Genomic DNA, 21,447 nt, shown 5'->3' on the forward strand with positions numbered 1-21,447 from the left:
TTATATACAATTTCTTGCTTTCCTAACACAGAGCTGATGGGGAAGAAGTGACAAGGAGGAAGGCTGCCTTACTCCCATCATTTTAGGATCTGAAAAAGTGTCTTAATTTGTGGTAAAACTGTTACAGACCTCAATCTGTGTCCTAAAGTTACAGTCCTGCTCTTATGGAAATCATGACCATTGCTTTCTGGCATTTGAGAAACCTAGCAGAACTAGTTCTGTAATTTAATACAAATGGACAGAAACCTGAACTTGCATGGACCCCCACTGAAATCATACATAAATCGTGTATGTCCGCATTAAGTTTCTTGATGCAATTTGGATTATATAGGTAAGATATGTAAGTAACTGACGTCAAAAGAAAAAGCTGGAAAAGATGGCAAAGGACTTCTCTGACCCTCTGAAAGAGAATGAATCTTCCATTTACCAGAATTTGAAATTGAAATACATGGCTGAATTCCAACATTCTTTGAAATAATTAAGTAAATAACACATGTCACCAAATTATCAAAACTTGTAACTTTTTTTTCCCAGTGAGAACTTCCTGAAAAGTAGGAGGTGGTTAAAAGTAGAAGGGAAGAAATATTTGTGAAAAGTATCATAACTGCTGGAGTCTCTGTTGATTCTGAATTTTCAAAGAGGAAGGAGTGGGGTTTCTTAAATATTTTTGTAGAAATTGAAATTGCCCTGAAAACAATATAAACCCATAGGACTTCTGTGGTATTATATTACTTGTGTACCAAGGACTTCAAGACAATTTGTTAATATCCATGTTGCTCTGTCAAACAAAGCCTTTGCTTTGCACATACACATATATATGTGTAATTTTAAGATTCTATTTCTCTTTCTAATCTAAAGTACACTGTACACCCTTAACACTGAAATACTGTAATGCTGCTGTTTACATTTAGGATATAATGCATACTTTATGCAATACAGATGGTTGGGATAGGATAAGTATCAGACAAATAATTTCCACGTTCCCACTGAACGCAATTCATGGAACGCTGGATGCTACTAACAGACTGCAACAGGAAGAAAAACTAAAAACTACCTTCTCCTACAGTACTACTGCTAGATTAATACTCTTTTTCTGTACTTCAAATATTGACTTGAATAATCTATTTTCTTGAGACCTAGCACATCTCTCCACGCAGTCACCTATGGAGTATTTCAGCAGTTTCCTGGACCAGAAGTGAGCATGTCACTTAAGTTTTCCTTCCCATATGTTTACCCAAAAGAGTATGGTCACAGCCTTTTTTAATACTGCCAGTAATACTCACATGAAAACTAGCTCTTGATGATGCATGGATTTTTATTTCTAGCAGGAAGAGATAATTTAGTAGGTGTACTTCCTCAGGGGAGCCTGCAAAGTAATGGGAGCAGCAGGGCAGAAAAAAGTTCAGGCTGCCTTTTCTAGACAACTATGCATGCCATTAGTGGGGAGTGAGTGAGCCATATAGGTCAGTGTCTCAAATAGTGCGTAAAAATGTTACCCAAAGGAGTCAGAGCATTCTACTGCATTTGTGGGGTTGCACTGCCACCTGGTGCAGTCCTCAGCCATTACAGTCTCTGCCCAGCGCTGGGTTTGGTTTTTTTTTGCTTAAAACACCTGCCAAAGGACTACAATGGGAAGATGCTGTTACAAATACTGACAGTTTGGTTTGGTCATATTAATAGATATGAATATGTTAGCATATGGGTACGGGATCAAAAGCACTGAGGCAGGTCAGGGGGCATATGCCATGTCAGCTGAGTAACGGTAACAGACAAGGTACTTCATCTGCCAGAGCTGCAAAGAGGGCTGCCCGGGCTTCAGCTGCCAGGACAGGAGGTACTATAGGTTACTGTCAATTCACTGACCTGTACTGCTTCAGTCTTTGCAGCTGACTGTGTTTACGCCGCCAGGTGACCCAGGCTTGGCAAAGGGGCCTGTGCAGCCGGGCGGGTGAGGCAGCCTGCCGCCTGCCAGGCGGGCGCTCAGCGCGGCGAGGTACTTCTCTCCGGCCAGGCCTTCCTCACCAAGCAAAGCAACACGGAGGAGCTCTGACCAACGCGGCTGCGATGGAGAATCTCGTCCCAGAGACCAGGAGGTGACAACTAATGGCGAAAAGCTTAAAGAACGGTTCGTTTTTCGCTGCTTTCCAGGGCCTCATTGTATTCACACCCGTCTTTGAAAACAGAAAGCTAGAAACACTTAATGCCCCCAAAATCTGAGATTCTTGTGCCATCCAAGCCGACTTCAACTCGGTCCGAGGCCCCTTTGGCGTTAAAAACTCACTGACACACGTAAAACCCACTAGATCGAGGGTGACGACGCTGTTCAGCCGCCGCCCCCGCGGGCTGAGCCTCTCCTCCGCCTCCCGCCCCCTCACCGCCCTACGGCGCCGGACTACACTTCCCATGGTGCCCCCGGGCCGCCCCGCCCCGCTATTGGCTGGGCCGGTCGGAAGGGGCGGGGTGACGCGCGCCCGCTGGCAGGCGGCGGCGACGGCGGCAGTGCGGGGCTACGCGGAGCGCCCGTCCCAATGGCGGCGCTGAAGTACGCGGGGCTGGAGGACACGGACAGCGAGGAGGAGCTGCCGCCGGGCTGGGAGGAGCGCACCACCAAGGACGGCTGGGTGTACTACGCCAAGTAAGGGAGGGGGGCGAGCACGCCTGGAGCCCTCTGACCGCCCGCCTCTTCGCCTTGGGGCAGCATCTGTGGAGCCGCCGCTGCTGCCCCCTCAGCGCGGGGGGTGGGGGGCAGGAGCCGCCGTTTCCCGCCCTTTATCACGGGGGCGAGCGGCCGCCGTGGGGCGGCTGGGGCCGGAGCCGGGCTTGGTGGCGGGACCGGTCTCCGTGTGACTCTGTTTCCGCGTGTGGTGCCCTCCTGATTCGTGGGAGCGTTGAGCGTGGGCTGGGCTCTCCCGGCGCCGGCCTCCCCGAGCTGAGCCCCGCGGGTGCCGGCGGGCAGCGGGAGCGGAGCGGGCAGGCAGGCAGGTCTGTGCGGCGCTGCCCGCCGCCGGGCGGAGCCACGGCCCTCTGCCGCGAGTGGGGGCGACGCTGGAGCAGCTCTGGGCAGCCCTGGGTCCAGGAGCGAGCTGTCACACGGCTGTTGCTGTTGCGGTACACTTCATGGTTCTGTGGGTGATCTTTATATATACGGGCGGTTGAGCCATGCACAATATTGTAGTTTTCTTAGTTTTCCTCCTTGTACGCGTCGAGAAGAAACAGGTACCAGGGCAGTTAAAAGTTATAAATGCTCTCCCTCAGCTCTTCAGTATACCACAGCTTTGACAAGAGATAAAAATTTGCATTTGGCACCATCTGCTTGTGCCACTCCGAAAATGATTGCATCCTCACCGGTTACAAAAGGGGATGTGCTACAGAGCTGACGAACTTAGTGGAATATATATTTATGTATTTTCTTCTCTCTTGTGGTTTCTGTAACCATGCTGCTCTTGGAGTCTGTTTCAGTCTGTTTAAAGCTGCAAGATTTATTCCCTTCCACAAAAAGGGGGCAAAGTATAGTGTATTCTCACCTGTGGTGAGTTGGCAGCTTCTTTCCAAGTTCTGCTTTACAAACACCTGACAGAATGCTTTAGTTTAGCGGGACTCAGTTTATAAACACGGTAAATTCTCTGTAGATGTTTGTTTTTCTTAGGTCAAGTTTCTGTATATTTCCTTTGACTTCAAAGCTCTTTCAAAAAGGAATTGCGTGGTGAAAGTAGCAAACCTACAAAATGATAAGATATTACTGAGAGTAGTTTTTACACAAACAAATAATTGAATAGTTCTGGTTTTGTATATCTTTACCAGCTGAAAATCTTGCCCAGTGTGCCTAAATATATTTGGCATGAAGAGGTGTTACACTACTGCTGCCTTTAACATAAGCTGTATATCTGTGACACCTTTGCATGTTCTGGAAATTTGTTTTTAAACTTTAGCAACAATATGAACCCTAAACTTAGAAGTAATAGGGTTTATTTGGTTTAAGACCTTTAAAGGTCTTCGTGATGAGTTAGGTATGGACGCAGTCTGTTACTGAAGCTTGGTGGGCATGATTTTATTTGTCAGGCTATGGTAATTATGGTTATGTGTCTCACATCAGAAAGGAACTCGGAATCTTTTATCTTTAGTGTATGATTGTCCTGAAGTTCAAGTGCTACTGCAAGTCACACAGATGTACTTATTTAGTCTCAGATCACTAGCTGTGATTCTTGTAATACAGTGTGCTGTCACTGTGGGCTAACTGCGTGATTATTATAATGAGGAAAAGTTGCTTATGTTGTGTGTAAATTGCTGTTGGTACTAAATCTGTAGTTCAGTGGTTATTTGTGTCGGTTATTCAATAATGCTGTCAGTCTTTATTTCATACTTGGGCAGTTATCAATTTGGACACTCTTTCAAGTAATCCCTGCCTGACTCTTAGTCTAAAAACTTGGTTATTATTTTAAAATAGTTAATGAAAGATAAGATTTTAATATCCAACCTGATTTCAGCACTTGGGGTATTTTAAGACCCTGTTTATGTGTACGTCACTTTGCTTATTAGTCTGTAGTGCTGAAAACCTTATGATAGAGTATATTAAGTCTGTGATTTAAGCGAATAAAGACTCTGAATTGGAAGAAGGGATGTGATACCATTATCACCCATATTAAATAAATAGTCTGCTAGTCAAAGCCTTTGGATAAACTTATCTGTCCAAGCTGCAATTGCTTATGTAGAAATCCAGACTTATTTACCTTACAGCTTGCAAATCAATATTATTAGACAAGAATTTTAGAAAGGTGGTTTTGTTATTTGAAAACTTTCTAATAGTATTGCTACTAGTTTCTGATAAATTCTTTTCTTGCTACTTTCTTCCTTTTTCCTGTGAAGGATCACCATCTTTTTGAGACATTTTATGAGTCTGTTAATGTTGTTCGTTAATGACTTCTGCATTTTCTTTCTTCTCATTGTAAGCAACAAAACTTCGATTGGAACTCAAACATGTATTTTAATTTTTATAGACTCCTATGCTCTCTGGTTAGTTACTTTTCTTTCAGAACTGTGGCAATATGGAAGCCTGATAAATTCTAACAGCAGTTTTGACTGTTCTTAAACAAGGGATTGACGTGTTTCTTTTTTTGTGGAAGACAAGCCATTTTCTGAACTGTATTTAAAAAAAAAAAGTAGTTAAACTGTATTTACTGTACGAAAAAAACAATTTTGGATTACATAAAAAAAATTATTAGGCAATTTTAAAAAAATCTTAAACTTTTGTTTTCCTACAGCCACCTGGAAGAAAAAACACAGTGGGAACATCCTAAGTCTGGGAAGAGGAAACGTGTTGCAGGAGGTTTGTGTTAAGCTTTTGTAAGGAACTGAAACTGTGTTACAAACATCAGTTGGATTTTGCGCAGGAACTAGATCTCATTTTGATCTTCTAGTTGATACTAATCACCTGGGCAAACTGAGCTTGCAAAATACAACTGATTTCAGTGGGGTGTTACCTATGCGATTGTTGTCTGTGTAGAGTGATCATGTTGCAGTTTTCTGGCTTTATTGTATTGCTCCATAAAGCCAAAGTACTGATTCTGGGATAAAGGGATTGTTTTACTGTGGTTTGTAAAGCGTATAGTCAAAGGCTGGAATTATCTGATTGGGTTCTGATATCCTGGTGTCCATCGGATAATATTTATAGTTGGATTATATTCTTCAAAGAATATATTTGATCAAAGAATATCCCTGGCACAGAAGGAAGTCTCATTAGTTTTAATTTTACTTGTTTTCCCTAACCCAATTGAATGTTTGTGCCAGAACAGAAGACAGCCAATGTTGCAGGACACTTCCAAAGGTACATGACTTCTTAAGGACCTTGGATCAGTGCCTTAAATTAGATCTTCCCAGAAGCTTCTATATGGCATACATAGGGGTACTGTACTGTTGGCAAGCAGTATTTCTTTTGGCATTGGTGATGTGACTGTAACTAACTGGAATGTTTTCAGTAGGTTTTGAGCCAATTGAATTATAATTGAATACTTTTCAGCCAGCATTAGAAATACTGGGAATGCTATCTGTTAAGTACTTCCATAGGGTCTTTTATAGAAGAATTTATTTTGTAAAGATTTGTTGTTTTTGTTCATCTGTCCTTCCAACTTTGATTTAACGTATCCCATACCCACTTGAGGGTTATGATCTTCCAGTTTTTGGTATGTGTTACATATAACTTTTCCTACATTTAGTTCAATGTTTTTTCCTATTTACTTTATCAGGGATAGATACTAAACTGCGTGCGATGTAGATATGTGTATGTACTAGGAAGCATGGTTGCATTTTGCCAGTTTGTGCTATAACATGAAATAATCTTTATAAAGAATTTTTAGATTATACTTAGTATGCTAGTCATTACAGTGTGCCAGATCTCCTGTATGTTGTACTCTTATTAGAGAGCAGCTGCTTGTGATTAGGGAAGCAATCCTTCTTTCAAGTTCCAGTATTCAAGTGCAGCAGGTAGCTGCATTATGTACGGAAATAATGCAGAATTTTGCCACCTCTGTCTGAGAATTCACTTAAGCTTCAAATCTGAGTGTACTCTAATGCCTGCAGAAAGATAATGTTTTATGTATTTCCTAGGTCTGCCATATGGATGGGAGCAGGAGACTGATGAAAATGGACAAGTCTATTTTGTAGAGTAAGTATGTAAAAATGCAGAATATGGACAAGTAGGACAACTGTGTTTCATGTTAGGTAGCCTTTTTGAATCACAATACTGTGACAGCATCAGCTGGAAAGACAAAGAAATTAATAAGCACAACTTCAGAATCCAGATGCAGATATTACAGTTGTAGCAGTGTCTAAGCACCTGTTTGTGGTTTTGTGAATTCTTCCGCGTGCACAGAAATACTAGCATGGGTGGCAGATTGAAGTGACTTGAATAGCCACATCTCAAAATGTGAGCTGACCCTCAGGCAATGTTTATGTAGGCTCATTTTGTTTGTATACCTTTATGGATAAACTCTGTACATATAACTTTAAAAACATATCCAGAACTTCATGGCTGATTGTTAACCTTGAAGTAGTGCTTTAAACGTACAAGACGAAAGCAAATTTGCTGCAGCTCTGACTGACTTGCAATCTAAAGTACAGAAAGAAAACAGGACAGGGATTGAGCTAGCAAAGATTTTTAGAAAGGTAAGGGAGGAGGAGGTTCTCAGAAGCAGAAGGAAACTTCTGGGAACATTTCCTTTTGTATCTTTTCAATGGCACGGTCAAAATGGGGTAGCTATCTTAAATTTACTTGGCAGAATGAAGAGCATTCACAGGCCAAAATAGTAAGTGTAGCCTCTCTGTCCTATAATTAAGGGTTGAAGACTGAAAGTTGTTGCTTAGTGTCTTTCTGATCATTGTCTGAAGAAAACTAAAACTCCATTTTAGAAAGGTGAGCCTGACTCAAATTGTGCCATTTGCTGACCTGATGTGAAGCTGTTTGTTTTCAGTTGTTTGAGAAAAAAGTACTGAGCTACATTTCTCATTGGTGTATTGTTTCAAGGGGGTAGTGTAGGCCCCTTTCATAGAGCTCCTAAGAGAACATGATCTTCCCTAATATAGTAAGATTTTTCTCTTGACAAAATTCTGCTTTCTATGTCAGGCGTTCGCATGAAGTTCACAATGGCGTTATGAAGTACGTGAATACAGTTAATAATGCACACTGTCACAGTTGGAAAAATGGTTGATAAAAGAAGTAATTGGGATCATTTTAACAAAACTGAAAAAAATAATTTGATTTTTTGGAATTTAAATAATCCACTGGAATTGTACACTACAGTGGTTGAAATACATTTAAAATCTAAATGCAGAGTACAGAAGGGTCAAAGCAGTTGAATATTTGTGTTCTTTTGCAGCCATATAAACAAAAGGACTACTTACCTTGACCCAAGACTGGCCTTTACAGTTGAAGACAATCCAGTAAAACCTACTACCAGACAAAAATATGATGGGAACAGTACTGCAATGGAAATACTCCAGGGTCGTGACTTGAGTGGAAAAGTGGTTATAGTCACGGGAGCAAATTCAGGAATAGGTAGGTTAACATTACACATAAGGTAAAATATGGCAACCTTTATCTTACAGGCTACTTTGACATCTGTTGTTGTTTAAATATCTGTGTACTTTGGGTATTCAAACTTGGTTTGCATTATATCAATATAAAACCTCTAGTTAGAAAACTTTTTTCAGGTTTGTGTAATGCTTTTTGAAAAAGTGTGGAGAATTTGGAGCTTTGAGGAGAGCCACAGGAAACATATCAAGTCTGAAACAATTGACTTTTGTCTAGAAAAGTATTGATGGAGGCATTTTACATTATGTAAATATGGAAAGGATGGCTGTGAAAGGGAAGTTTCTTTTTATCATCTTGGTGGCTAGGACACAGAGTATGGCTGGAGGGGAGTTCTGATAAAGTATTCAGAAAAACTTTCTAATGGCAGTAAGTAAACTCAGGTAAAGATTTTCCAAGGAGGTTGTGGAATTTTTATCTCTGAAGGTGTTTTCAAGTCAACTTGGTGATGAACTTGTGTCAGAATGTCATATTCGATGCTCCTTTAGGGGAAAAAAAAAGTTTATGACCTTTTGAAATCCCTGTTAGTTGTATTTTCTAGCAGGTTCATAAATCCTTTTAGACGCTCAGCTTGTTTAGGTATCTGTTGTATAGCATTACTTCTATAGTGGGTGAGTATTTGAGAGATTCTAATTAGCTGCTTTTGTTTCATTTTATAATAAAGCTTTGGTGCTTAGGGGCTTTGCCTTTCTTCTGAGAAGACAGGATTTCTTCTCCAACTTAATTTGCTAGGCTGTTTGAAGTTTCACTCAGCAACCTGCGCAGGGCATGTCTTTTTTGTGGCTTAAATTTGTGGAGGAGTCACAAATATTAAAACACTGGTGTAGTTTGGTGTTATATTTGAACTTTTTTGGTAAATGAGGGGATCTACCGAAATCCTAGATGATTGTTAATCTTTTGTTCCCTTTTGTGGTTTGCATTTTTCTTTATGGTGGGATTACATCAATATTGAAAGAGTCCTTATGCAAATGATTTTGTGTCTTTTTTTTAGTGCAGGATCTTGACTTAAATGTATTTATGAGGACATTGGAAAACCTTGGAGATGTTCTGGAAAATGGGTTAATAGCAGGACTTATCACTCTGAATTATCTTCGTCTTTACCTCTTAATTATTTAAGGGAGTGTTATCTCACATGAGTCAGATGAAGAGTTTAGAGCTTTATTGTGGCTTGCAATTTAAGCATTAACAGCACATGTCCTGCTGTCATTGCATGATATGCTACTACAGATTGGTATTGCAGTTAGGGCAGCAAGTGTTCTACTTACCTGTCTCATTGAGGAATTTGTGTTTTCTAGTAAGGTTTACGTTCCAGATTCTTCGTACAGCATGTCTTTACATTGCACTCAGCAGTAGAATTTGCTTTGTATGCAACTGTGCAGTCTCAGAACATTTAAGAACTACCTGGATTCAAATGATTTGCCTTCAGCAGTAGAAGAGCTACCATTCAGACTTGCTGAATGAGCTGAAAGTGCTTCATGTATGGCAAAAGATTAATCCAAGATGTATGATGCTTTTGTCAAGATTTTTTCCCCCTGTTTCTCCCTTAGTTTATAATCTGGATTGATCACAAGTAAGTGAGCATATCCTTGCACCAGAGCTTCTTTGCTTGTGACATATATGCACAGATTATATATACACATATATACTTTCTTGATTTCTATTAGTAGGTGAGGGCAGGACATTGCCCCTGGTCAGAAGCATACCAAGAAGAGTGGGAACGTTAGTGAAATAAGCCTTGGGTTCGTGCTGCTATATGAGGTTAGGACATAAGGAGTCCATAACTGTGAAGGAGATGTATCAGGTATGTGATTAAGGTGGTATTATGGCCTACATAACTCAAAACTCTTCCATACTGTGTTGCATTACCTGCATACCTCAGCAGGTTGAGGGAGGTGATTTTGCCCCTCTGTTCTGCTCTGGTGAGACCCCACCTGGAATACTGTGTCCAGCTCTGAGATCCTCAGTACAAGAAGGACATAGACCTGTTAGAGCGGGTCTAGAGGAGGGACACAAAAATGATCAGAGGGATGGAGCACCTCTGCTGTGAGGAAAGGCTGAAAGAGCTGGGGTTGTTCAGCCTGGAGAAGAGAAGGCTGCAGGGAGACCTTATTTCAGCCTTTCAATACTTAAAGGGGGCTTATAAGAAAGATGGGGACAGACTTTTTAGCAGGGCCAATAGCAATAGAACAAGGGGTAATGGTTTTAAACTAAAAGAGGGTAGATTCAGACTAGATATAAGGAAGAATTTTTTTACGATGAGGGTAGTGAAACACTGGAATGGGTTGCCCAGAGAGGTGGTAGATGCTCCATCCCTGGAAACATTCAAGGCCAGGCTGGATGGGGCTCTGAGCAACTTGATCTAATTGAAGATGTCCCTGCCCATGGCAGGGGGGTTGGACTAGATGACCTTTAAAGGTCCCTTCCATCCCAAAGCATTCTATGATTCTATGATTTAATATTGCTATAGTCCTAGGCTTTGTGTCTGGTACTACTTACCAATTGCCATGGAGCATTGATTAAGGAGAAAGCAGTTCTTGGGTTTATGCTTCTTATGTAATCTATGTTCTTTTTTTCCTAGCTCTAAGGGCTAGAGAAAGGGTATCTCTCTAGAGAGAGGATATAATCTGAGCTGGGCTCGTACTGGTTATGACTTCTGATTGACCTGTTTGATGGAGAAAAACAAGATCCAAATTCCTTGGTGTTGTGTGAGGGGAATGCTCCCCCTTTGGTGTTGGCTAATAGCGTTCTTGTTCAATTAATTTGGACATAATTGGCAGAATTTGAAGTTTTCTTGAAACTCTGTTGTCTGAGTCTTTAAAATATAATCAGTCTTAGCTTAACTCCTAGCCATGCTTTGTGACTCTTGGCAAATTGCTTTGAACGTGTCAGTGTCATGTCATGGATTGCAGTGTAGAGATCCCTGTGAGCTTTAGTATGTCTACACAATTCTTTGGGACTGATGTGGAAATACTAATTAGCTAGCTCAAGTAGAGTCTTACCAGTTTTGGAGCTTATTCCCCAGTTATTTTAGGATTTCAGTGCTGTGCTCCACTTTCTGTTGTAAATACTCCTTTTAAACTTTCTGTGTATTTTGGAGCTAGTACTTCCTTCCCTGAGTATTTTGAGAAGTAAACAATTACTGTGTTTTCAGAACACTAACATGCTTTCTTTAAGAGGTTAGTGTAAATATTTCCAAGGAAATATTGCTGTCCATTAAGTAGAAAGTGATTGAAAAAGAATGGATTACTTGTTGAACATTTGTACTTAATAATGTAAAAGATCACTCAGCCCTTTCATTGTTGCCAAAATTAGTTTCAATGGTGTATTTGAAACTAACTTTATGGTATCTGTACATTTGTTGAGAAATTTCTCATTTCAAGATGGGTAGAACAAAGATCAAAGTGTGGTAGACTGCAATCTATGAAAATGCAGAAGAATGCATTTTCAATTACCGCATTGCTGGATGCTCAAGATAAAATCTGGAAAATGCTGAGAATCCCTTGAAAGATGGATGAACATAGAAGTTATTTTTTTATTTGTCCTTATACACTGCTTTAAGATAGCAAAGTTAAAAACAGATCAACAAAGATGGAATGATATGTTAATTGACTTTGTGAATCTAATACAGGGAATCCAACATAATTTGCCAGGAATATTTTTTTTTTTTTCTCATAGTTGAAAAATCTTCTTAGCTTGTGAAAAATAGAGATGCTTACTCAAGTACTGAGGGAGTACTTTGGATGACTTCAGCAGTGGTAGAGTTTTAGTGGTATCACACATACTGGCTTCTCAAATGTTACTTCATTGCCATTAATTTCTCTTAACGTGTCTGTCTTAACATCTGCTGTGTGGTGGTTCTTTTCATTACTGATGAGGAATATGGACTGTAAGAATTTCCTATATTACATATCCACTTTCTTAACTTAGTTCTTAAAATTGCTGCAAAAAGTGTGTGTGTGTGGAAAAAAGTACTAAAAAAAGTAGATTTATAAACACTTCATTAGTTTTCATTAGCAACTTGGAAAAGGTTAATGAATTATTCTGTTCTTACAATATAAAGAAATCATAGCAGATCAAGAGTTATTAGTAAAAAGTTTTCTTATTTTTTAACTTTGGAAGCTTGTTCTTCTGACAGTGCAGTCCAAATATTCTTTGGATTTTTATCTCGTCTGTTTTTTAAGCTCAATCAAAATTTTAGTCTGAGTATCACATTAGAAGTTCGGGTAACTTGTGGTCATGGTAAAGCTGGTGTAATAAAAAGAAATAAGACTGACTTAGTGAACAGTTTAGTCTTGTTGCATCAGTCCTTCTGGTTTTAAAAACTTACTCTTCTGTGTACATTTAAACATGAGTAGCGTAAATTGTCAGTTTGTTCTCTTAAAGTCAGTAAGACTTACTCCACTGTGAGGAATTAAAGATAGTGTGCAGTTTTGTGTCTGCGTTTTTTTGTTTGATGTTGAGACCTTTAAAATAAAACAGTTAGGTTACAGAGAAAATACTTCCTTAGCATGCTGTTTGTATGAATAAAGTCATACTTTCTAATTTTTCCACTAGAGGGCTGTGTTGCTCTTTGAAAATACTGAACAAAAGAGACCTGGTGCTTTTTCCTGGTTTTGGTAAATGCTCCTGTAATTTTGTTGTTTGTGTTCTTAATTATTAGGGCTAGAATCCAAAATTAAAAAAAAAAAAACATGTCAGCTGTTCATCTAGGTTTAATTTTATAAAAAGATGTGGTATTTTCAACTGCATCTGTAAGCAATCTCCTCAAATCAAACAATTTTTTTTAAAGAGTATTACTTGGTTTTAATATCAGGGAGACAGTTGTGTAGCTAATGTGATTTTTCTATGACTTGTATAAATATTGCTGTCTGTTTTTAAGATTCATATAGCTATGCGACCTTGAAACAACATGTTCTGTTTTCTGTATCGGATGCAGTTGCATCTAACCTATTGTGACTGCTAGAGTATGCATGAGTAGCGAAATGTAAGTAGTATTGCAGTATATTATGGAAGAGCAAAATGTGTATGTTCTGTGCAGTAAGGCAGATTCCACAAAGTAGGGTTTTTCTTAATGCTTTTCCAAGATTTTATCACAAAACTGTATTGATAATCACAACCAAACCATTGCTCAAACTGCAATTCTAATTTTTCTGCTATATGAAGGTCAAAAGAAATCTGTTAATTGCTTTTGTAAGGGAAGCCCAGAACAAGCACAAATTATCTCAAGAAAATGAAAACCACTTTTGGCTTTGAGCAGCTTAATTTTTTTCAAATACTAAAGAAGATCCAGAAGCTTCAGTCATAATGTGGTTTGCTATATTGCTTTTCTTGATTATGTTTTACCAGAGTAAAGCATGTAATTTTATAATTGTGGAAATGTTTTAGATTATTTCTTCAAAAATAATTGTCAGTTAATGTTTGGTTAAATGGAATTCTTTTTTTTTTTTTTCCTAGCACTTTTATTGCTATGCAGTGTGAAGATGCCTTAGCCAGGAGAAAAGTTGTATATTAGGTATTATCAATCAATACTTAAAAGACGAGTCACTGCTCCAGTGAGCTTTTGGTCTGCATATACTTTTGGTGTGAGAAATTACCATATTTCTTGTATACAACTTCAGTATTAGCAACTTCTGTCGTACTGATGCAAAAGGTTGGGAAACGTGCTTATAATTTATCGCAATTAAACATCTGCTTTATGATTTTAAAAGTTGTTTTGAATAACTGGCCCTTTAATTTATAAATGATAAACAGAAGTTTTTCTGGTTTATTCCTTTCTCTCATAGCTTTTTTTTTCGCCTGATGACTCTATTGGTGTGCTATGTTTTAAGTGTGGAAAGCTAGCCTGACATAGTTAATAGTAAAAAATGGTTATTGCAAAACTTGTGCAAGTTAGATCGTAGCGTATCACTTAGGTTTTTAAACTCTAGAAGTCTGATTAAGTTACAGCTAAAAATGATTAGTAAATTTTAGTAGAAGATGACATGTTTTATTAAAACCTGTTTTTACAAACAAAGGAAATGCAAAGCGACTTGCTTTTTTTTTCTTAACTACTAACATACAGTTAGCAGCTATATTGTTTCATTCTTTCTTTTTAAATTGATTTATGCTACACCCATGGTTGATTTGCATTGCCTTAAACAAATGTAGCCAACACTTGAGGATCAGGTATATGAAATCAGGGGAAGAGACTTAGAGCTAAAACTCTGTTCTGAGCTCAACTATCAGAATAGAGCCTATGCAGCTTTTGAAATACATTGTATATTTAATGAGCTGTATTCCCAGTATCAAATGTCATAGTTAATTGCAGTGAGCGTTTGTATATGTACACAAACATAACTGAACATTGTGAAACTGTAGAAGGTAACATTTTGACAACGGGTAACTTGATAATTTACTTAGTATTAATCATCATGGTAACATGTAGATGATTAGATTTTGTTCACACATGGTGGTGCTTTTGTGATAAATACAAATTAGGTAGCTCTACAATTTATCATGTGCCTTTCACTGTATCACCTGCACCTAATTCAGAAATCTCTCTCATATGGGACATTATTTGAACATTTAACATCTGTAGGCAATGTAGAATGGCTACCCCTCTTAAATTATTCTGTTCCCAAAATACTAGAAACTTTTCTGTCTCTCTTACTAGAAAAAAACCAATAAACTTTCAGTGGTCTGGTATGTGGGATTAACTGTGTTAATTCCAGGACCAATAGCATCCAAGATCTGATACTGTCAAGTGGAAATAGAACTTTAAACTATTGGAAAGCTAGGAATCTCTCTTTTCAGTAAGCATACAATGCTTACTTTAATTCAGAAAGATCCCAAGATATTTGGTTTTCGTCATCGTTTTACTGTATTAAAAAAAAAACAAAAACAAAAACAAAACCCAAAACTTCTTTTTGGTAGCTTTTTACTTTTTTCTGTTTATCAAAGGAGTATAAAAAAAATAAACCTGTACATAAATGATACAATACACATGGGCAGACTGCTGTGCTTTGACTGTGTGCTTTTGTACTTCATACTGGCAGAAGCTAATGAAAGTTTGTTTTATTGGGGGAGTGACATATTGCATAGCTTCAGAATTTCTGAATTCCTGATTTCTGAGCCGTTGTTTCTGTATGTCGTGTAGTAGTGTTTGAGCACTTCCTATATTAGTATTGTTCTGAATCTTTCTTGTAGTTAAAAAGCAGAATCTACCTTCAGAGCCTTGATAAAGGCAGGTGTGGTTAACCTTTGTTGCATTTCTCATGCCAGTTGAGTAATAGCTAATTGAGTTATGGCTATTTAAGCTACTGCCCATAAGAGAATCAAAATTAAACTTCTAAAACTTCTCTAAATTTCTCGTGAAGATCATTTAAGGTTTCTGATAGATGCTGGCTAGCTTTCACCACTATGCCTTAAATCTGTTGGCAATGGAGAGAGATGAAAAGTATGATGAAAAAGAACACCTTTACTTCTTAAGAAATCAAAAATTGACTGCTCTGTACCTGCAGAGAAGAGAATTTTGTGAATGTGGGGAACTATTCTAGTTGTAGAAGTTACTGAGATTATTTGTGGGTGACATAGCGTTTCTACCGAGGCTGGCTTTATCGGCCTTCACAAAGAAGGTAACATTTGCTGAATCCTAATTAGACCAGTGAATGGTCTCATTTAAGTCAAACTCAGATCATATGGGAGGAATAAAACAGACCTTACAAATACCATTGAGGACTCTCATTTTAATAGTACTAGTCTGACTGTATTAAATATGTTCATTGTCTTTCACTTTATTGCATGAGTTTGGTGGTCTAAGCCCACAGATGTTTGTCTGAATCTGTCAGTAAGGAATTGCTCAGCTCTATTTTTGAGCTAGATTGCAGATTTTCCTTGAAAAATGTGCAGATTTTTCTTTGAAAGCACAAAGTTTATTTTCAAATTTCTCTTGTCTGTTTCCAGATGAAATAGTATTTAAAGGTTATAAAACTGGCAGGACCTCTACAAAGGAACTGCTCAAGATAGTCCTCTGTTTCAGATTCGTTTTATGATTTCTTGTATGGTTTTGGTATTTTTCTTACACTGTAACACCTGAATTTTGTCAGCCTTGAAAAAAATCGTCTGTTTTTGTTGGATAGTTTGTTTTGGAAAAAACAATCTTTAAGAGAAAATACATCTGGTTTTGGTCTATATTGTTATTTTTCTCAATTCTTTTCATATGTTAACTTTTCTCGAAGATTTCTAAGTGTAAACTTCTTTTTTGTATGTTTTATTATGATGGATAAATAGCAAGGTGTTTGCTTTCCAGTAATTGTCTATTATTTGCAGCCCATTTTCTTATGAGAGCAGAAAAAAGGGATGTGACATGGAGGAGCAAGCTTGTGATAATGCTTCTTGAACGGTCTTTTCCTACTATCTAGATCTTTTCTGCAATTTAGTGAAGAGAGTGTTGTCTGAATCAAAATTAGTTTTCATAAATGCATGAATTCCTGTGGATTAATAAGTTGAAACTTGTGCCTGTTTTTATTAAGAAGAATTTCTGTAGGTAACTGTTGTAGCTTGATGGTGCAGAGCGAAGGGAAGTACTGGGGTTTTGCTAAGGGGATGCATCTTTCCTTCTCGCTAAACCAGCATAACTTGTGGTGAACGAACTATTACAGCCTTTGCACGGTTGTATGTTTTCATGCTGGAAGTGTTTCACATGTGGAGAACTGAAGTGGATATTATTTATGGAGGTTTGGGTTCAAAGCTTATTGCGAGGCAGACAAAAAGATCAGCAATATATAACCTTGGATTATTTTTCTTGGCCAAGTCCTAGCTGTCCCTGAGATTGTTTTCATGGGATACTTTTCGTATTTATTTGGCTTTTAAAAGTATGAAAGAGTTGCTCCTTGATGTATATCTTAATTTTTTTGTGAATTCTAGACTCCATGTATCACATGTTTCACTATTATAAGTATATATACTATTACAACAGTGTGTATATATATACATATATAGTATATATATCTACATATCTACTACATATATATACTATAATATATATATTCTACTATACATACCATATATCTATATATCTATATACTATTATATTAACAGAAAAGCATGGTTGATCTGGGTGCAGCCAGTGTGTGTGTGTTTTGCCCTGGTAGAATAAAATAACCTCTCATGAGAAAAATAAGTTACCCAAGAAAAACATCATTTTGCAGATGTAACTTTTACAGCAGCGTCTTCTGCCAGCACAGTTGTGTTGTTTAGGGACTGTTTTCTTGCCATCCTTTGCCAGCAAAACTGTGGCAATGAAGGCTTGGTTTTAAGCCCTTTTAAAATGTGATTGGGTGGGGAAGGTGAGGGGGAAAAATAATCATCCTTCAGCCTAATACAGGTTGGTAGTGTATATGCAGCTATGTATTTTAGTTTCGTGTTGTTACTCTGGCTTCAGCAGACTTACTCATTGTCTTGACAAACACCTGCTTGCCTAATGAAGAATTCATGGGAAAAGTAATGCCAAAGAATGAAAGGCTGAATTTTTTAAGTCCTGTGATCCACGTGCTGTGGACCAAACTTGGCATCGATTGTCTTAAACCACATGACGAGCCCTAGCATAAAAATGTTGATATTTGTATAGGAGTTTAGTTGTTTGCTTCTTATTTAAACACACCTTAAAAACCGAACTTACACTTTGCTGATTTTTTGGGGATATTTTCTTTGTGGAAGTCCAAACCTGTAGCAGGCATGAATTTTGCTGTACAAGTGTTTTTGGGAATGGGAAGTACATTGCTTTTCCAGGAGAGCCTGGATCTTGCAGGAAATGTATTTTTGGCCAGAGTACATTATCTGCGTAATTGGTATAGAAAAGCACGGTTTATGGAGGGGAATGTGCCTGTGGGGTGGAACTTTCAACTCGTTCTGTTGCGTGATGCTAGCAGCTGTCAGTCAGGAATTAGTACTGATGTATATTGAACAATTAAAAAAACCTCCTAAAAGCTACTATTTTCAAACTTTGAATAATGTTAATAGAAGAGGGTTCTTTTTAATTTACAGTGCTGTATTGTGAAAATTTATGGTAGGTCATAGTGATTGAGTTTTCCATGAGTGCCATTGCTCTGTTTTAACTCTGGCTTAATATTGTGGAATACTAATATTGCTCTGCTTTACGTAAGGCTCCAACTGTCTACTTGTTACATATTGTAAATATTAAAAGGTCCTTTTGGACTTCTGTAATTTACTTTTCTTACTGAGTAAGCTGAAAATGGTGTCAGATGTTCATACTGCTTTTTCATGTCCATTTTGATGAATCTATTTATTACTTCTGTAATGAGTAGTACACATGGTTGGTTAGCCAAGTTATTGAACTTCATCAGCCTTGGCTGAAATTCACAATGCATGTGAAACTTGTTGTAACATGTAAGAAATTACATCTGGGCTAAAAGGTTCAATAATGATTACTACTTGTAATGGCATCTTTTCACAAAGGATGAGATAGAGCTATATGCCTGTGTTGTGCTTTCTGGTACTCCTTTTGCAGGGGAATAACATATTTGTAGAACAGGAGCCTTCATATGTGGTACGTACTTTCTTGTCTGTTATCTAAGAGTTAAAAAGACTTTTTAATGGGCTGCAATGTAACTTGATCGCTTTTCTGTCTTTTGAAATATTTAGTTTCACAAAGGTTTTCCTCATTATTTTATGCATATTTCATAGTCCAGAGATGAAAAGACATTTTGCATGATTCAGTCTATCTTGCTGCAACATGGAACTTACTCTCTGCATCATCTTGTGCCTTCGTGTTTTGAAAGCTAATTCTGCAGCAAGAGTTGTTTGAATAGTTTCAGCTGTACATTTGTATTTTTTTGGAATGCTTGTTGGATGGTGGCGACGGAAGAGTTTGATAAATGTATACTGTTTTCTAATGACAGTATCTTCTGAGACATCTAGTGACCTTTCTAGATACTGTCAACACTAGTTAGAGCCTAAAGATGTACATTGATGAACATGATGTTCTTGGCTTACCAGCAGAAAATTTCGTAGTGAGTACACCTATGCTAAGCAGTAGGGTCACAAGAAGAAAGACTTTTAGTATCTTGTGTCCCTTTCAAACTCCTCATGCTTGATTGTGTCAAGGATTTATAAGGCTTTGAAACTCAAGTTTAAAACAGTAAATCCCTACCAAGGGGGAAGTGAAAGGATGCAGGTAAGAACTTGGGAAGATAAAGATTGAAATCCTGTCGGGATTAACAGGAGTATTGCTACTGACTTCAGAATTAGTGAGGCCAGAATTTTGCCTGAATTATAGAATAGGAGTAGTACTGTGAGAAAGAAATTGATCTTGTATTCATCCTAAAGTCTATGATATGCAAACCTTTCTGAAAGACGGTGTATGACTTAAGAAAATAAATATATCAGATGTCATATTCTTTTAATAATTCTCAAAGGAAGACCATCAAAAACAAAAGTAATTTTGTCTTCTGTGATGTTTTTTTAATTGATGATATTTGCAGTTCTTAGTGTGTGGTTAATAACAGAACTAAGTCTTATGCTTTCCTGTTTTTATTTTTCTTCTGCAAGTGAAAGATTTTTTGTTTGTCTGTTTCTTCTCCTTTTTCCATTTCTTCTATAGGATTTTCTTTTTAATATGCGAGATCTTTGTAGCCTTCTGTTCAGCTACATAACCTCAGTTTTTCCATTCTTATAACATCTAGCTGGTTTTGATTTCTTGCTGTACTTCTACATGGTGGGTATTATGTTGGGTACTTGGAGATCCAGGAACTGTGAGAGGTTCTGGTTATGTTCCTCCTCTGCCACTGGCAAGCGTGAGCAGCGTTTCTTGCTTCTATACATTTGTATGTTACAGGCATTAACTATGCTACTTAAGATTTTGAGAAATGTGTGATTAGTCTTATTTTACATATGGAGAAACATGCGGCTGCAGTAACTGACCTAAGTTTACAGATTATGTCCATGTCCATATTCCAGTTTAAAGTGGGAGTTGGATTGTTCTGTCACAGGATAAAGTATACTCCTCTGAAAGCTATTCTAATTTAGCAGAAGGAGTAATTAAGGTATGTTAAGAGTAGAAAATATGGCAACTAGAAGTATGTAAAGAAAGCTTTTCCAAGAAGTGCTTTATTTGTTTGGGTCTGTGTCCAGCTGCGAGCAATTGCTGAGGGATATAAATCTTACTCTTGTTGAAGGATTTTTGACTCTGAAGGTAAATTTGGACTATTTTGTACCTTACTAAGATAAGTGATGAAGAGTACATAAAAATGTGCATGACCTACTTGGCAGCGTGCTTTTGGCATCCTGAGTGAATGAGGATTGTGATCTGTGAGAAGGTTTCTTACTGTATCTGTTTCTGAATCTAATCTGTGGTCAAAGGAATAGAGACCTAGACTTCCTGATCCTGTTCTTTGTATCTGGTACTTCAAACACTTGTCTCTTGCAAAACAAAAAGTTATGTATCTAGAATGTAAGGCAGAGATATGCTTCATAATGGTATATGATGTAATTTGATGAATAAATATCGCTTACTAGACTTTATACACACAAAGTAAGATTTGATCATTTAATTGGGGAACTTGTCATGGACAAGACAGACTGAATATGAGATCAGGAATTGTACAGCCTGATTTCTGTGTGATCTTGAGTGAACTATTCAACACTAGATTCTGACTATGAGTAGAAGTAATGCTTTTTACTTCATTCACAGTAATGTTGCAAACTGTGACTCGATCTTAGAGTACAATATCATCACAAAACCAATAGGTTTTAGAAAACATTTAGTATGCTTGTTCACCTAGGAGTTTGTCCTGTTTTACAGATGTAAGTTTCTGTAGGCATATGGATTTTTGGATTTAACATCCCCCTTCCCCAAACTGGCAAGGCTTATGTTCTTGGAAGATGAAAAAAAATTGACATATAACATGCAGCTGTCATTGGCCATTTGCTTTAGAAGATTGTTGTCATTGAGCTCTTGGGTGGGTTGCTGGTGTTCCAGCTGTTAGCAGGTAGACCTTAAATGTCATCCAAAAAAAATATATATTAGTTTTGGCGTGAGAAGACGCATGATATGTTCTTGTGCCCCTCTTGAAAGTGTGGCAAAGAGGTCTGATATTTTTTGCCCATGACCTTGCGTTATAATTTAATGACTCCTAATTCTTGCTTGTTTTCCGTTCTCCTTGCTTTTGTGTGACACTTTTTGTTAATACTGTTCTTATTCTTCATCTTTTGTTTCAGAACTCCATCTCCTGCCTTACTTTGTATGTCGGAACCACATGATGGATCATTTGAGTTACATAACAGCTTCCCACCTCCCTCTTTCCTTCGTAGTTTAAAGTACGCCCAAAAAGTTTGCCAGTTTTGAACCTTGGGAGGTTGGTACCCATCCT

At 38.0% G+C, this 21,447-nt stretch overlaps 1 protein-coding gene across 2 annotated transcripts in view; it reads left to right on the forward strand.

Moving 5' to 3' along the window:
• Positions 1-2,470: 2,470 nt before the first annotated feature.
• Positions 2,471-21,447, forward strand: part of WWOX (WW domain containing oxidoreductase) — a 534,876-nt gene continuing 515,899 nt past the window's right edge. For both annotated transcript variants that reach the window (XM_087740305.1, XM_087740306.1), the window contains exons 1-4: positions 2,471-2,635; positions 5,259-5,323; positions 6,601-6,658; positions 7,869-8,047. In XM_087740305.1, coding sequence (XP_087596431.1) covers positions 2,529-2,635; positions 5,259-5,323; positions 6,601-6,658; positions 7,869-8,047 — 409 coding nt within the window. In that variant the 5' untranslated portion in view covers positions 2,471-2,528. The remainder of the gene's footprint in view (positions 2,636-5,258; positions 5,324-6,600; positions 6,659-7,868; positions 8,048-21,447) is intronic.

The sequence above is a fragment of the Nipponia nippon genome, unplaced genomic scaffold (genome assembly GCF_047370975.1).
Source record: "Nipponia nippon isolate SJK-2023a ecotype South Korea unplaced genomic scaffold, ASM4737097v1 scaffold_7, whole genome shotgun sequence".
Lineage (NCBI taxonomy): Eukaryota > Metazoa > Chordata > Aves > Pelecaniformes > Threskiornithidae > Nipponia > Nipponia nippon.